The 17,643-nt window shown below is 42.0% G+C and overlaps 1 protein-coding gene across 1 annotated transcript in view; it reads right to left on the bottom strand.

Moving 5' to 3' along the window:
• Positions 1-15,798, bottom strand: part of crim1 (cysteine rich transmembrane BMP regulator 1 (chordin-like)) — a 164,221-nt gene extending 148,423 nt beyond the window's left edge. The window contains exons 1-2 of the mRNA XM_022662672.2: positions 15,303-15,798; positions 44-217 (exon numbers count right to left, since the gene is read on the bottom strand). Of these exons, the coding sequence (XP_022518393.2) occupies positions 44-217; positions 15,303-15,609 (481 nt within the window). The 5' untranslated portion in view covers positions 15,610-15,798. The remainder of the gene's footprint in view (positions 1-43; positions 218-15,302) is intronic.
• Between the last annotated feature and the right edge of the window lie 1,845 nt (positions 15,799-17,643).

Here is a 17,643-nt window from a genome sequence, read left to right as displayed (position 1 = left end):
AGTTATACACGCAGCGAGGGAGAGAAAAAGGGAGTGAGTGTACCTTCGATCTTCCTCAGGGCTGTCTGACAGGCTTCCTGGCTGGCAAACTCAAATGGGTTGTTGCACGTCCGTACGCTGTCACATTCACACTTCCCATCGATGATGTTGCAGCCCGTAACCAGGTTCTCATTGCACGGCTCAAATCCCAAGAGCTGGTCGTCATCCCAGTTTTCATCTGAGAAAGGATCAGAGAGAAACAAATATTTAGGACGCTGAAACCTGTCCAAGCCAGATTTGTACAATGGAACTTCAGGGGATTGAAACGTTGCCTATAGTTCTCTACACAGCTGAAAGGGAGGAAACCAGCTGAACCGAGGTCACTGTACATTAAGCTACAGCTGTGCTCCTGAGGTAATGAGGGAAGAAAATACCAGGTAGAGGAACTTTTTTTCCAAGGCCAATTATAAGCGACTCTGAGTGACAAACAGTGCCTAGAAGTCTCAGGAATAGAAAAGAGAAAATACAGTACAATCCAATTACTCAGAGCGTATAATGCTCCCTGTATCTAATATGTCTTTCTCAGCGTAAAATACAGTATTGTGACATTTCAACATAGAGCAGCAATTTTAAAAACAAAAATGACCCTGAACCTTGCGAAGCTGCAATCTCCCAGCAACATTATGAAGTGTTATTTACAGTGCAAACACACATTATTGATACGGGACCTGGTGTTTCAGCTTACTGTGTGCCCACCTTATCAGTGTGCGTGTGTGCGTGTGTGTTCAGAGGAATACACTCAGCTGTATATGAACATTCTCTAAGTGCCTGTGAATGCACAGAGCTGCTGGTGGGTAATGTGTATCTTTCCTAGAATCTGCCTCTGAATGCAGCCAGCTCTCCAGTAAATAAAGGCCCATAGATTTCAATGGACACTTCCTGCTTCATGAAGGTCATCGGGTTGCCTAGTGAAATTCTTCTTACCCAACAATAGCTATATAACACGCTGAGCAACAGGACAGTATCTCAGTGCTCAGTGACTGAACAATAAATTGCCTTGTTCATGATTTTTCTCAACCATTGAACCATAACCAACATTAATCTTGCAGCTGACCAGCCATGGTTACATCAGATACACCAATCATGAGCATAACATGTGTGGTCATTGTTTGCACTGCAGTGACACTGATATTATGGGGGTGTTGTGTAGTGCTGATAATTCTGTATTTTTTTGTACTGTAAGGCGCACTTAAAATCCTTAAATTTTCCTGAAAATTATAAGTGAACATTATGAAAAAAATTTACCAGTCAGGTTGTAAGGAGCAGTAAAGCCACTCCACTGAAGTACAGCGTTATACATGGGTTTTAGTTTAGTTCTCCAGCTCCAGGGCTGGAGTAGCAATAGCATTAGCCGCTAATGAGTATTTCTCCGTTCAGAGTTGAGTATTATCGCCCTGTAGCCTGCTGCTAACCCCGGCAAGCACTGCTGGAGCAGCATTAGTATTACCTACTAATCGCGCTAGCTTTTTCATGGTTCAGAGGTGTGTATTATCGCCCTGTAGCCTGCTGCTAACCCCAGCTTGCACTGCTGGAGCAGCATTAGCATTACCTACTAATCGCGTTGGCTCTTTCATAGTTCAGAGATGTGTATTATCGCTCTGTAGCCTGCTGCTAACCCCAGCAAGCACTGCTGTAGCAGCATTAGCATTACCTACTAATTGCCCTAGCTCTATCATGGTTCAGAGGTCTGTATTAGCAAAGTTCTTTATAGTGTCTCCTAAAATCCACCTTAGAGTTTATTAATAGTGTGCCTTAAAGTGAGAAAAATACTATAATGGGTGTAGAGACAAGAAGTTTCTTGATCGTTATTCTTGATTGGTACACACACTGCTTACTGCCTTTGTCCAGAACTTATCCAGAAGCACCTGCACCCTCTGGACTGGGCCGATCCCTGTTAGTGCTTTGTGCAAGGAACAACAACACAGTGGGAAACTGCTTGGATGATGTTGGTGTGCCATTGTTCGGGTGTGTGTATCGCTACTGGTGGGAGTGCAGCACATGGTTCCCAAAGGCAGGACAGAGATTCAGCCTTTGGGATGAGATGTGCTGGGTGTGATCACAGCTGCACAGAACAACGCCGACAGTGTGCACTGCTGTGGATACAGGACCTGCATCGTACGCCAGCGCTGACCAAACGTGGGAGTGCTGCTCGGCTACAGCTTTGGGTGTGCAAGTGTTAGGGCTGTTAAAATGTGCTGATGCATTGTTACAAATCAATTCAAAGATGGGATTCAAGTGCACCGATTTTTGTATGTTAGAATTGATTATAGTAATACTCAGTAAAGTGCGACATCATTTTGTGGCCAATTCTGAGGCCATTTTCAAACACAAAATGTTCGGATTACCATATGGCAGCAGTCAGAAGGAATATATGTCAGAGGCACTGGGATAAGAAGCATGCTTCACCCTTCAACCAGGGGTCCTTCAAGTTTTATGTAGTAATAGTTGAAATAAAATATTTGAAAATGTTTTTACACACTTTTCTTTCTATAAAATAGTGCTGAACTATACAGGCAAAATTTATATCACAATATATTTTTTCATTTTGGTTGATACAATATAATTTCGGTATTAATTTAAACATTTTAAAAGCCACTGCACTGATGTTGCCTGTCTATGGAAGCCTCTAGTGTTCTGCCCTTTCTGCTCGGCTTGAATGCAGCGAACTGAAAGAAGTGCCCTCTAAATACAGTGTATCTTATAGAAACCCACGTGAGTTTAAGCAAGAACCACTGATTCTGAAGATGGATATGCTGTTCAGATAAACCCTTTTTCAAATGTATTTCTTATTTTACCCCATTTTCTCCCCAATGTAGAAGACCATTTACCCAACATGGTTTTCAACATAGTCACGGTGGCTTAGTGGTTAGCACGTTCACCTCCCAGCACTGGGGTCTTGGGTTCAAGTCCCGATCTGGGTGGAGTTTCCATGTTCTTCCTGTGTCTGCGTAGGTTTCCTCTGGGGGCTCTGGTTTCCTCCCACAGTCCAAAAACATGGAGATTAGGTAAATTGGATACTCTAAATTGCACAGAAATATTGACTACTCTAAACGGATCTGGTAAAATTGGATACTCCAAATTGCCCAGAAAAATTTAATTCCCTAAATTGGTTCGGTGTGTAAGTGTGTGGTATGTATGTAAGTTTGTGTGTGTTAAATATGTGTATGACTGTGCCCAGATATGGATTGGCACTGTGTCCTGGGTAAATGCTGTAGTGCCCGATGCAGTCCTCCAGGTGGTCGGTTGTTTCCGGTTGAGAGTATACTGTGTGCTACTGGCTGCCACTTTTCACCAGTGTATGGATGAATGCGGAGTATGAATGGTTGTGTGTAAAACGTGTAAATTGTAAAGCGTCCTTGGGTTTCTATATAAGCGCTGTAGTGTAGCTACCCAGCTCCAATATAATAGCTAACAGACACCTGTGCTGACCAGAAACACACTGAGGGGGGGGGAGGGATGTGGGGAGAGAGCGTCATATACCCACCCCAGAGAGAGAACATACTGTGGCTGCTGATTGCAAGCAGCATGATCTGGAAATTGAATCGGGGAACCTTGGGTTATAGTGACAGCGCCTTATTCCAATGGACCACTCAGAAAAAAAATATCTTGCTATATCACCAAAACATGTTCTACTATTGCTACAATTCAAGATCTCCTGTTTAACCCTTTTCTGCTGTTGGTGTAACTATGGCAATTTTTATTTTGCCTGTTTTTCTTCAAAATGATTGGACAAATGGCAGAATCCGAATCAAATCGAGATGATTTACACCCTCATGGAAAATGATCATGAGCTTGTGTGTGTGTGTGAGAAAGAGCGAGAGTCCAAGGTTGCAGGCAGATGTTTAGGCGACACGTCCTTGTCTTTTTCACCTCCACCATGGGAGGGCGAGGGCCACGAATAGCTGCTGTCAACAGCCGATCCTTCAGTAACTAAGCCAGGCTCTCCAGACTGGCCCTGGGTCACTTAGCGAGGTGAGGAGGTTCGAGCCAGTGCAGTTCCGGCCAAACATGTCTGCCAGTAGCCTGGCATAAGCCTCGTATGATAAACATACCCCTGGTGGTCTGAGCCACACACAGAGCCATGAGCTGGCAACCAGCCTCCCTGACAGAGACGTTTTACTGTGGTCCCTCACCTCCTCAACGCTTCCACGCGAAGAGACGTCTTGGATAAAGGGTGCCGCTTCAAATCCCTGAGCCACGGTAGGCTCCAGAAGAAGTCGTATATAGCTGCTAAGATTAGATTTCCATTCCCAGAGTCCAAGGACAGAACATCTTTTAAAAGCGTGGTTCTGTTTTGACACCACTCCTGAAGCCAAGCTCACTACGAACATACACACCGACAAAACGGCCAGTTAACGAAAAGCACATTCTGCTGAGTTGCTCCGGAAAGTATGACAGATCCATTAGCAGGTTCACGGATAAGGTGACAGTTTTATTAAACCTACATACAAACAAGAAACCTGCACTTCTATTAAGGCTCTACATGGAGATACTGCACGGCGTCTCTCTTAAAAAAAAACAACACTTTTGCATTCCACCAAGGGCTGGAATGTTTACCACTACCTTGCCTCAGACAGATAAATAATAAGGAAAAATGCAGGCTCTCACATACATGGCCTGAAACAGATCGACCAATAAGCAAACAGCCAGCTTGAGCATTTCCTTAAAAAAGATATAAATAACACCTAATGCAAGGTACACAGTACTTGACTTTCAGCATTGCTGTATGCTTTATAGTACAATATCTTTTCTGGTAAACAGGAATCTTTTAGTGGTTGTGGTTTGAATACAATGTAAATGATCGGCAACACGAGCCACAAATTACAAGATCTTTCACCAGGAGGAACTCCTTGCAATGCGTCTGTCTGCGCTACAAAAACAATTTCTCACAAAAACACACAGGAGAACATATTCGAGTCCATGCGCAAGATAAATAGAATGATAATCAAAAAAACTAGCAATTGCCAATCATCACTGTCCATTCCAATCTATTTTGACTTGTTTTTACTTATTTAACATCATTACTTTTAATATTAATATTATCACTCTTATTGTTGGTGTTGTGCTTAATTGTCACACCATAAGGACAAAACTGAGCACATATTACATCTTATTAGAAAAGGAAAAAATATACACAAACACCCTATATTTAAATGCATTGCCAATTACTTTTTTTATAACAGATACCTGCTAGTGGACTGATACTTGGACTGTAAATGAATCAACAGTCAAATAATCCCACCAGTATTTGGTTGGTCTTCGAGTATCATGAATGTGAGCTAATTCACTAGAATTCCTTTAGTCTTCAGATGTTTTGATTATAGACTAAAATATCTCCAAACAAATGTCACTAGCTCACTCAGCTACAGGTTTGTATACAATTAAATCGTAGAGTGAACATAGTAACAGTAAATAATATACTATTTACTGTACAGCCCTAGTACACATTACGATAAAGATGCTGAAACTATATATATATATATATATGTCTGTAGGGGTGGAAAATCAGTGCAATTCAGGCACAAGTTAAAAAAAGAGTGCTTCTGTATCAGGTTTTTCACAATACAATATCTTGGCATGGCATCATATTACAGCTTTTCCACTATTAATCACTACAAGAACCCACTACTATTACTACCTCTTAGCTGCTGTGCACCTGCTTGATCTCTAATGGGCTGGAGATCAACTGTCCTAAAGCACAAAGCCTTTGTTCATGTGCATCTGAGGAGACTGAGGGACGATATTAATACATTTCTTGTGAACAGAATGGATTTTTAACATGGAGACTATTATACGCCGTACAAAAACAACAGCAGGAGTGAGGGAGATGTGGGGATGAATATGCAGATTACTAACAAAAATGGGCAAAATCCATTTTGGTTGTGGTTTTTGCCTTGAGGAAGCTGTGGGTATTTCAGGCCATGCTGAGAAGCATTTCTGCCCAGGAGCTACATCCCTGTCCCTTAATTCAAACAAGGGAGGTTTTCCGTCACAGCTTTGCTTTTCTAGCCTGCAGGTTTTGGAGCGATAACCCCTGCAAAGTCCTGATTTTCCCCCCACTGTCGCCCATGCAGCATGAGGACACTCACGACTTCAGAGAGCAGAGAGGAACTTCAGAGCCTCGGAGTAGATAGAGAGAGGGACTAACGGGGAGAGAAGCATTTGTGCTCATCTTCTCTAACTGCACAGGACAACTCGCTTTCACCAACAAACAAGAAAATGAATCTGGCATTCAGTGTCCTCTTTTTTCGCGGATGGGAGAGTGAGGAATAAAAAAAAAGGCAAAAGGGCAGACATCCGCAGTGGCTGGCAGTGACATTCACTTTTTTTTAAAGAAAGGAAAGTTAAGGGCTTTGGTCCACAGCAAGATTTTTTTATGACCTGATCATGAACTTGTCATATCTGCTAAAATCACAGCGAAATCATAGAAGTATGAGCTCTAGAGCAACACCCAACAGCAGCAGACTGATAATGGAAAAAAATATATAGTTATAAAAGTGCCGGCTCCGAAAAAAGAGATTTTCGAAACTGCCAGAGTAATCTGCTTCCAATAGAGTTCACTTCTATCTATGATGGCTCTACAGTGTTCACCTAACCCTTGTTTTGATGGGTCATTTAGCATTTTGGCACAGGAATTCCATACGAAAAAAGGCCAGCCTGACATTGATTAAGAGCAATGTGGAGCTCCTTTGTTAGCAGACAGAGGCCTGTGTATGTGCGGATGACATTAATGAGGACAGACATGCCTGCATTCTCCAGGTGTTCTCTCTGAACAGATTGCACATAATCCGCATCCCGTTCTCCCCTACGCTCAAATCATTTAACAGATAAAGACCACTGATCACTCTCCCGGACAGACGTTATGATTTTAGCGCAAAGCCACTGCAGTACTGGCAGCAGTGACCTGGGTTATTTGGTGCAGGGGGTTGAAGGCAGGTTATACAAGCAGGTCCAGGATGCTAACAAGCACCTTCTGGTAGAGGAGCCTCTGTTCTGTTCGGCTCATTCCAGATGAGTTCCTCCTAAAAATGTTGCAAGCTGTAACAAAGGGTTCTTTGAGTAATGCCATAGAAGATTTTTATTAATTTGGTAAAAGAGATATATACAGCTCAAGAAAAAATTAAGAGACCACTTCAGTTTCCAAATCAGTTTCTCTGAGTTTGCTTTTTATAAGTCTATGTTTGAGTACAATGAAGTTTGTTGTTTTATTCTATAAACTACAAACAACATTTCTCCCAAATTCCAAATACAAATATAGACATTTAGAGCATTTATTTGCAGAAAATGAAAAATCTTTTTTGAAAAAACAAAAAAGATGCAGATCTTTCAGACCTCACATAATGCAGTGAAAATAGGTTCAGAAATCAATATTTGGTGGATTAACCCTGATTTTAATCACAGTTATGCATCTTGGCATGTTCTCCTCCACCAGTTTTACACACTGCTTTTTGGATAACTCTATGCCACTCCTGGTGCCAACATTCAAGCAGTTCAGCTTGGTTGGACGGCTTGGGATCCTCCATCTTAATCTTGATTATATTCCAAAGTTTTCAGTTTGGTAAAATCAAACAAACTCATTATTTTAAGTGGTCTCTTAATTTTTTTTCAGAGCTGTATGTGTGTGTAAAGAACAGTTTAAATGTTTACATAAATGAATTAAAAGCTCCTTATATGGACAAAACAAAAGAAAAAGTATAAAAGTATTAGATAAAGCACCATTCATCATCGCTCCAGAGAACACAGTTCTACTGCTCCACAGATTAAAGCTGGGGGTCTTTGTACCTTTTTAGTCCACACCTGGCATTAGGCATGGTGCCAGCAGGTTCATGTTTATGGTGCCAACACATTCAGGTTCACGGCATCTCAAATGCAGGTGCATGGTGTTGAATTTAGTTACTCACACATCTGGACAGTGTACTGCACATCTAGACACTCTTGCACTATTTATAAATTTATACTATTCATAAATATTCTTATTCACTATATTTATTCCCTAGAGGACAGTTATCCAACGTAATCCATCTCATAAAATTAATAATGATCTCTGTGTACCTGAATTTGTAGTAAATAAAATATACTGGCCAGATCTACGTACATATGGAAAATTAGTAGTTTTCTTTGTTTTCTTTGTTTTAAACAACAAAAATAAAACAAAACAAAAAAAGATAATACTGATGCATATTCTAATATCGATGGTAAAAGTAAGGCTTTAATTTAGTGTTAGATTCTTTAAGGTTTTAATGCAATGAGTTCACTGTTGTTCACAATGGTATTGTAACTTTTTTATGTGTTTGTTGTGAAAACTCATATTGTGATAATGATAAAAATATGATATCTTACAGACTTTGAACTATACACACACTTCCCTGAGCTACTGCTCTGTACAGTATGTGCGCTTTCCAGGCTGGATTATTACACGTTGTTTTTAAGGCCCTAAATTGTTTGGCATCAGTCAGTCGGCCTGACACGCAGCCAGAGGGCTGAATGCTCAGATAGGCTTCTACAGGCCGAGCGCGCACATTCCTCTGGTAAACTGCAAAAACAAGGGGAAGAGGATGTGTTTTGAGCGAGCTCACTCTTTCTGCTCCTTCCTGGCTCTGCGCTGCTGGGCCGGCCTCCGCTGCACCCTCCAGCTGCACTCAGGAACAAGCGAAGCCATCTGTGGACAGTCTCTTTTTGATGCTGGTTGTAATTATTTTAAAATATGTAGGAACACATGATCAACAAGACTAATGTCAATGGCTCTTAAAGGGACAGGCAGTTCTAGGAACCGACTCTCTGGAGCCTTCCTACCGCACAATGCAATCTTTGATTTGTTTGGGCCAAGCGGATTCTTTGCAATAATAAGACATGTTTGAAAGTGTGCAAATTTGCTCAGCACTGCTGGAAAATATTCCTTCAGATTGGATCCTGTGTAAACATCCCTTTGATCGCATTCGTGAGTGTACGTTTCGATATGGGAAAACACACACACACAAAAAGAACCACGCTCATGCACACAGAGTAATTCTTTGAGCTGTCCACATGAAAGGAACACTTTGAATGCAGAATAATTAAATTCCCAAATGCTTTATTCTTTAGTCTTACTTTCATACCCTTCATCTTAAGTGGTTAAGTGAAAATGCCAACTCGCTTTGTCAAATCTGTTCCGCAGTTACGAGAACAAGCCTCCAAAGCACCATTCTCTTTAAGCATCATTCTGCTAAGTCCTAAAATAGAGCCAAATCACTCCCAGTGTCCAGACAGGACACTGACCCATCTGCCTCAACACTGTCTAGAGACATAGTTATATGGTAAAAAAAAAAAACTGGTAGCGAGAATTTAATGTCAGCGCACCATCCAATGCCAATATCAAATTAACAAAGAATATTGACGACAGGTGACATTGAGGTCACAGATAATTATGATGCTTAATACTGATTAAGTTAATGTGTTTGCAAACTTCAAGTGTAAAAACTCCAAACGCATTAAAATATTTTACATCAAAACTAGATAAGAACATTCTCTACTTTTTTTTACTGCTTCATAGAGTTCTACAGAGCTATTCTTTACAGGGGTGAGAAAGTAAATACAGGAAAGGGATGTGACAGCTTGTGATTTGGACATGTGCCTATTTCTGTGCAGTTTAACATGGAGCAGCAGTAGAGATGGCATTTGTTCATACCTGTAGTAATTAATGTGTTGTCCCCTGTTTTCGGTCGCCCCCTATTTTCGGCCAGTTCCACCTATTACATAGTTTCCTTTTCCTGTGTACCAATCGCATTAAAGAAATTCAAAAAACGTCACCTCCCACCTTAGACAAACACTTAAACTTTATTCTTACAAAAAATCCCGTCATAAAACATTTTAAACATTTTAGTATTGCTAACAATGTTGTAATTCTATGCATAAAAAAACTGTGTGGAGCATGCACCGCTTTTCTATAGCACAACGGCTAAATTTTTCCAGATTTTTTATGTTGTACACTACTTAAGGAGCCTAATTCTAAGTGAACAAGGATGTCATCATGTTTTACTAATGTAATCAGAGCTTGTATGCACACACAGGATAAACGCAATGTCATTATTCACCACTGGGATTCACTGGATCCTATAGACACAGTGCAGAAACGGCAGAAAAGTCTCCTATAGGCGGCGCAGACAAAGACGCGGTCCCACAAATAAGCCCAGCGATTCGAAAATATGCAATATTACACACATTATCAGCCACCAATATCAGGTTAAGAGCTGTTATTATTAACATTAAATTTAAGTGTATATATTTTTTAGTTAATATAGGGTATTTTAAGATGAATTTAAAGTGGCCAAAATTAGGGGACCCTTGTAATTCTGCAGGTCTTATCGCTTAGGGGGGGGGGGGGGGGGCCGAAGTAAATAATACTTTAATTCTTACAAAAAACTTTTTCTTTCAAAGTCAAATGAGTGCTGGACTTTAATCTACACATATTTCTCTCCTAAAAACTGTTTATGAATAGTAAGCTTAGATTTCCAATACTGTGACTGAAATGGCCAAAAATAGAGGACACCACGCTGCACAGGTAATATATCAGGTCAGATTAAGGTCAGGTCAAGTTCTCACCACAAACAAACTGCTCCAGAGATTCTGTGTTCACACCTGCAAAAACGAATCACAAAACTGCATGGGTGAAAACTCCCTAAACGTGCAAACACTGTGTTCTTAACGGAACCAAAAGGGGTTCTATGGCAGGGTGTAGATTTATTTTGACTGAACTCATGAAGACTAACTATACGCAGCTGCGCATCCATTAGCCATGAGCAAATGCATGGTAAACACCTGGGAAATTATTGCATAAACAGAGCTTGATTATAGATTCATACTCGTCTCTCCTTAGATTACATTAACTGACCTAACAGCTGTCTCTTGCGAAATGCTCAATTTGGCACAGACCAGTGAGCATCATCATGATTGACAGCAATACATATGTTGACTGGGAAAGATTCAGGCGAGCGTAGCCTGCAGGGGCCGGAACAGGCTGCATGTTTTTAGTGTGCTGGGCGGTGGACTGTGATGCTGCTGGATGGCTTTTGGTGATTGGTTATCACAGAGGTAGAAACTAATGGAAGTCCTCTGTTAGAGTGAAGGCAGTGAGTGTCCCGGGGGAGCCCTCGAGCGATCCTGTTAACAGAGGGCTTGGAACATCACCATTCAGCTCCCAAAGCACAGCTCACCAAGGGGGTTCTGACAGTGCCTGCTAGGGAAGAACGATGGGTAACACAGGCCTCCCCAGGTGCTCTCAGGGTGTTTCTGGATGTCAGCAGCCTGTCTAGAGCTGTCTCATGCTTTTGAAAGTTACAGGTTTGGACGTAGATCTAGTGGTGGACCTACTTGGTAAATACATTGACTGTATCATGGTGTACAATATGAATCCTTGAGAACTCCACAAATTCAATGTCTTAAAGGATAAGAGAGGTGTTTAATTGTTCCTGGAGGGCAGTCCAGTACAGCTTGATGGTTTTCCTGGCCGAACAAACCAGAATGAGATGATCTGCCATTGACTAGTTTTGAAAGATGTGTTATGAGCAGGGGAATCCCCACTGTGCTAAACTGGAGCCTCCAGCACTGGAGTTGGGTTTCCCTGTGTAGAATACTCATAAGATGTCCAGAGGCAGTCAGAACACTTGGCACATTGTATAAAAGCATGTCCATCACAGGTTTTAGAGCCTTTAAACTAGATATCCAGCAGGTATGAGGATAGGATTGGTGCTAACATGGCAAGGGATAAGCTGGCAAAACGCCTCTCACTCGGTTCTCACTTTGATCTCGCTCATTCCTGCGACAGGCTCGGCTTTGACACTTTGCGCTACTCTGTTTCTTGGCTGAACTACACTCGTTGTCACCTGAGAGACTGAGCAAGCTGAAGGGTTAAGAAGCCATCAGCATGTTTTCATAACCAGCCATGTTGAAATCTGAGCCACGTCCTCTCTGACCAAGCCTCTGTTCAAACTCAGACTGGGCTGTGAAAATAAGCCAAAAAAAAAAAAAAAAAAAAGAAACAGCCTGCCTCTTACATGCCTCTCTCTTGGTTCACAGTACAGTCTCTCTTACTCATGGTTCTGAGGTGTGGCACTGTGTTGAGAACAATCTGAGTTATATTACAAATCTCTTGGGTTGCTGCTGCAAATAAGGAGTCTCTTTTGTTCTCCACTCCAAGCAAGTCCAAGCTAACCCACGTGGCTTAGCATGCTCAAGTTCACAGCCCCCCTGCTGTGCGATCTGAGTGGAGTTAACTGGGGTATAGCTCAACAGGTGAAATGCCATCTGGATAAATTCCTCCTGAAGTTCATCAGACGCTTCTTCAGGTGGTGAGTTGAACTCTTGAACGCTCTTATACCTACGAGGCCAGATCACATTAACTGGGATGAGGCGAAGTGTGTTGAGTGGCACCCTGGCGAGGGTAAGACACACTTGTGACTCGAGGCTGAAGTCCCTTCTGGGAAAAAAAAAGTACGGACTGCCGCGCAAGCTGAGGTGCATAGCAGACATTCCAGAGAAAAACCAACAAGCCTCGGTGGAAAGACTTGGGGCTGGCACCACGTCCAAAAACAGCACGGAATCCGTTAGCAATACCCCAAAGAAATGGAAAACCGACATGCTGCAAACACATTAACTAGCTAGCCTGCTTGCTCCATCTCACCTCCTCTCCTACTTTCTCTCCCTCACACACACTGCAGTCTACTGTAAATGCGTCAAGGCCAAAAAATGCTTAAGCCAGAGCTAACCTTCCTCAGCAAAGAGGGCAACAACTTCAGTCAGCATGACGCTGCTGAAAGTCTGTTTACACTAACAACGGTTTGAAAGTTCAGGCTAAAAATGTTGTTACTGAGGTAAAAATCCATTTCACAAGTTTTAATACACAAAGACAAAGCCAATTTTAGTTTGGATCAACAAAATCATCACTTTACTTCGCTACACTTTAAAATGCTCTGTATATAGTGGCAATTTGTAATAAAAACAATTAACAGTTGGGAACCCCTTCAGAAGCTGTATACAGCAGATTTCCCTGTATTAAATCAAAGCAGGCTGTATTAATTACCTTTAAAACTCAGCAAAAATTACTCTATAACTGTCTAACAAAACTGTTTATTTAACACTATAGGTTTGGTTTCATGTACAGGGACATAAGCCTAGTTTTGTACTATACAGAACTTTCACTATTGAAAAAAATATTAAATCTAATCCAACCCAAACAGTGTTTGTTCAACACTGACAACTTTGCTGTGTAAAGTTTACCACAGATCAAGTCAAAACCCTAACTTTGAGTAATTCTGCTCAGCAAAAAGGGCTGTTAGCATAGTGCTCCTGACAAAAGTCTAAACATGTGTTTAAAAGTGTTTACATTTAAAAAGGATTCAAGCAAAGTTCAAGCTAAAAATTAAATCAACATTATACTTCAGTTCAGACTTTAGAAACACTTTTATAAACTCCTGCTAAATTTCACATTTTGTATCTAATAATACTTTACACTACAAACAATAAACAGTTGGAGTCCCCTTCACCCAGCAAACACACATTGTTGCCACAGCATTGTCTACTTTCTGACAACATTGTTACAATGTTTCCCAAAGGTTGCATTGTTTGCATTCTCTCAATAACATTGTCACAGTGTTGTCACAACCTTATCATTAAGTAACACTGCCTCTTGATCATATGAGCCGGAGACCATTTGACACATTCCAAAATCCCAGTCATGTTCCACTAGCCATTCTCTGACAATAAAACAACACATCAAACGTTTTAGCTTTAGAATAGTGTGCATTTAAATGTTGGGGGCACCAGACCGATACACAACATTGTCACAACTTTGTTACAACCTAAGGCAGTTGCCACGACTGTATATAGCAAATTTCCCAGTGTCAAAGCAACTGTGACATTGAGACAGCGTTGTTACAACCTAAGACAGTTACCTCAACTGTACAGAGTGGATTTGCCTCCGTTAAACCAGCTGTGACATTGACACATCATTACAACCTTAAGGCAGTTGCCACGACTATATATAGCAAATTTGCCCATACTAAACCAACTGTGACATTGTCACAACATTGTTACAACCTTACGACAGTTGCCACGAGTGTACATAGTGGATTTGCCGTGTTGTAACAAGCTATGGCACTTAACGCTACCTCAGTCGTGTATAGCAAATGTGCTAATGTTAAATCCACTCTCTGTGTGAACTGATTTTAATTTAACACTAAATGGATTTAAATAGAACTGGCAAGTTCGCTGGATACTGTTCACCAAAGTTCTAGTTATAACCTAATACGTTTTAGTATACACACTTTCCTGTTTTAATACAGCTCTGGAAAAAATTAAGAGACCACTTCATTTTCTAAATCAGTTTCTCTGATTTTGCTACTTATAGGTATGTGTTTGAGTAAATAATAGTGAATATTGTTGTTTTAGTCTATGAACTACAGACAACATTTCTCCCAAATTCCAAATAAAAACACCTCAAATAATGCACAAAAACAAGCTCATATTCATAAAGTTTTATGAGTTTAGAAATCAATATTTGCTGGAATAACCCTAGTTTTTGATCACAGTTTTTAATGCATATCGGCATGTCTTCCTCCACCAATCTTACACAATGCTTTTGGATAACTTTATGCAACTCCTGGTTCAAAAAAATCATGCAGTTCAGCTTGGTTTGATGGCTTGTGATCATCCATCTTCCTCTTGATTATATTCCATAGGTTTTCAATTTGGAAAAATCAAAGAAACTCATCATTTTAAAGTGGTCTTATATATTTGTATTTTTTTCAGAGCTGTATATACACTTTAACCCAAATAATGGCTGCTGTTTATAAGCTGAGAAGCTAGCTAAGCTAGCTGGATCAGGTGTGTTGTGATTACGGAAAATACTACTATTAAAAGTGGAGGGCAGTGGGCCTCCAAGACCAGGGTTAAAACAAAAAACACAGGGCTAAACTAAGAGAATTGGCTAAGGTAGTTTTAGACATCTGCCTGCAACCAACCACTTGACAGATCTGCATCTTAAAACCTAATTAGTAGGCTAACTAACTATCTTGCCCTGCATATATATATATATATATATATATATATATATATATATATATATATATATATATATATATATATATATATATGCCAGATCACAACAAACCAGGTTCTCCAGCTTAAGTGGGTGTGTTTTGTTCTACTGGAGGCAAAAAACACGTTGTTGAAATGTTGAGATATGTAGCCTAAGGTGAAGCTTTTTTCGTATTCACACACACACCACGCACCTTCGCAAACTCCGACCTCGTACTGGGTGATCGAGGCTCCGTCGAGCGGAGGGCGGATGACGCAGCGCAGCCCCACGTCGCACGTCCCGTACAGCCCGTACACGCCGCCGCAGCTCTCGTTCTTCTGCTTGGCGCACACGGAGCAGCAGCCGCAGATGCCCAGCACCACGGCGCCCGTGCACTGCTTGGGCTCCTCGCACTTGGACTCGTCGCAGGGCAGGCAGAGCAGCGCCGCGCCGCCGCGCAGCACCAGCAGCAGCAGCACGGCCAGCTGCGGGAACAGCACGCGGTTCACCAGGGGGTGCATCCTGGAAGTGGGAGAAGGGGGGACACGGGGAAAGACGTGGAAAAGTAGCCAAAAAATAAATAAAGGAATATTCAAACAGTATATCCAAATCCACCAGCACCAGCAAGAGTCCCCTCCTCTTCTTTTGCGTTTAAAAAATACGTCCAATAAAAAAATGGTAAAACGTAATGCGACCAACAAAAAAAGCAGTCAACAATATAGCTCTAAACGAGCGTGTAACTTTTCCTTCAGCTTCTGCTTCTTCTGTTAAACGAAAGAAAGACGCGCTCCGGACCTCCGGACACAAAGCGGCTGGCTCTCTAGCCCACGCTGCTCGCGGCGGGCATGGCCACGGGCTGCTCTCAGCGCTGCTCCAACACCACCAGCTCCTCCAGGAAAACTTTCCTCTGAGCCCTCATGCGCCTCCAGCTCTCTCTCTCTCCCCCCTCTCTCTCTCTCTCTCTCTCTCTCTCTCTCTCTCTCTCTCTCTCTCCGAGTCCTCTCTCCGCTTTCTTCCCACTTTCGCTGTTGTTGTTTTCAGCAAGTGTAGAAAGAAAGAGAAAGCTAACTGTGAGCTTATTTCTCCCGGTTAAGCGCTTTAACACAGAAAAAAAAACCCGAAAAAAATCGCGACGGTTCCAACAGCGAGGAGCGAGTGGAGCGGTCTGTAAACATTGAGCTCAGCGCGCGACTGACGACGACGAACAAGCAGCAGCACAGCGCGCGCTACTCTCCGCTCCCCTCCGTGTCTCGTGCTGCCGATTGAGCTCGAGCTCCTCTCTCTCTCTTTCTCTCTCTCTCTCTCAGTCTCTCTCTCAGTCTCGCTCTCTCACTCTCTCTCTCTCAGGCTCGCTCTCTCACTCTCGCGCGCTCTCTTCCTGTCAGGCTCTCTCGCGCTCTCTCTCACTCTCTTTCTCTCAGTCTCTCTCTCAGTCTCGCTCTCTCACTCTCTCTCTCAGGCTCGCTCTCTCACTCTCGCGCGCACTCTTTCTGTCAGGCTCTCTCGCGCTCTCTCTCTCTCTCTCTCTCTCCGTGACCTCAGGACGGAGCCACTCCCATCTTGCTTTCGCTCCGTTCAGGCCAGATATGGAGCACAGGAAGCGTCTAGCCGCGCTGAGGACCGGGAAGGGAGGGCTCAGCACGCCGCGTGGTCGAAGCCCGGTGCGGGTGGGGAATGAAGGGGAAGGGGCCCCGCGCAGCTCCCAAACAATCACATTTGCCCCCTCTCTCTCTCTCTCTCTCTCTCTCGCTCTCTGTACAGTAAAACATATTTGTGCAGTTAGAAAAAAAACTTTGTGGACAAATAAGGGCATGTGGCTGCCGGTGCAAAGTCTTGAATAATATGAATAATATGAATTACGTTATTGTCCTATAAGCACCCCCATAAAACTTACAAAAAGCATGTTTCTTCTTTGAGTTCATAAGTCCTATCGGATGGGATTAGTTTCTCAGGGGGTTCTGGGGTAATTTTCTCTTTTTTTTATGGGGGTGTCCTCTGTGATTTTATTTTCGTCCGGAACGACCATGTATGTGTTTTTCTCAAACGTCCTCAGTTACAAAAAATTACAGGCTGAATTACCTACTGTTTTTGCAGAACTTCGTGGTCCTCCGGTAATTTTAGTCGAGTCCGGATGCACATCTCTGAGTTTCGTCACCTTGCGTTTAATAAAATAGCTATTTGTCCACTGCCACGCACCTTAATTACACTTTGGGCGCCAGTGGAAATGGAAGAGCTACTGAACATGTGTCACGTGATCAAGAAAGCCAAAAATCTCACTGATCCTCCAGTGTAAAATATTTTTCACAGACGTCCCCTGAGAAACTAATCCTGTCCGAAATAGGGCTATACTCACAAAAAAATCCAGATTTCTATGTTAAGATCAGGATCACAAAAGGATACATGTAAGACCACCCAAAAACATTTACTTATTCTCAAGTTAAAGCAACACAGTATAATTGCATAAGTTAAAAAAAAAAAAACTTTCTGAGAGCCTCAATGTTGTTAGTAAAGTAAATTAAATTTAATGTGGCTTACTCACTGGCTTTCTGTACTCA

The sequence above is a fragment of the Astyanax mexicanus genome, chromosome 14 (assembly GCF_023375975.1).
Source record: "Astyanax mexicanus isolate ESR-SI-001 chromosome 14, AstMex3_surface, whole genome shotgun sequence".
In the NCBI taxonomy this organism is placed as follows: domain Eukaryota; kingdom Metazoa; phylum Chordata; class Actinopteri; order Characiformes; family Acestrorhamphidae; genus Astyanax; species Astyanax mexicanus.
The sequence above is the reverse complement of the archived record's forward strand: the minus strand, read 5'-3'. Positions and strand labels throughout refer to the sequence as shown.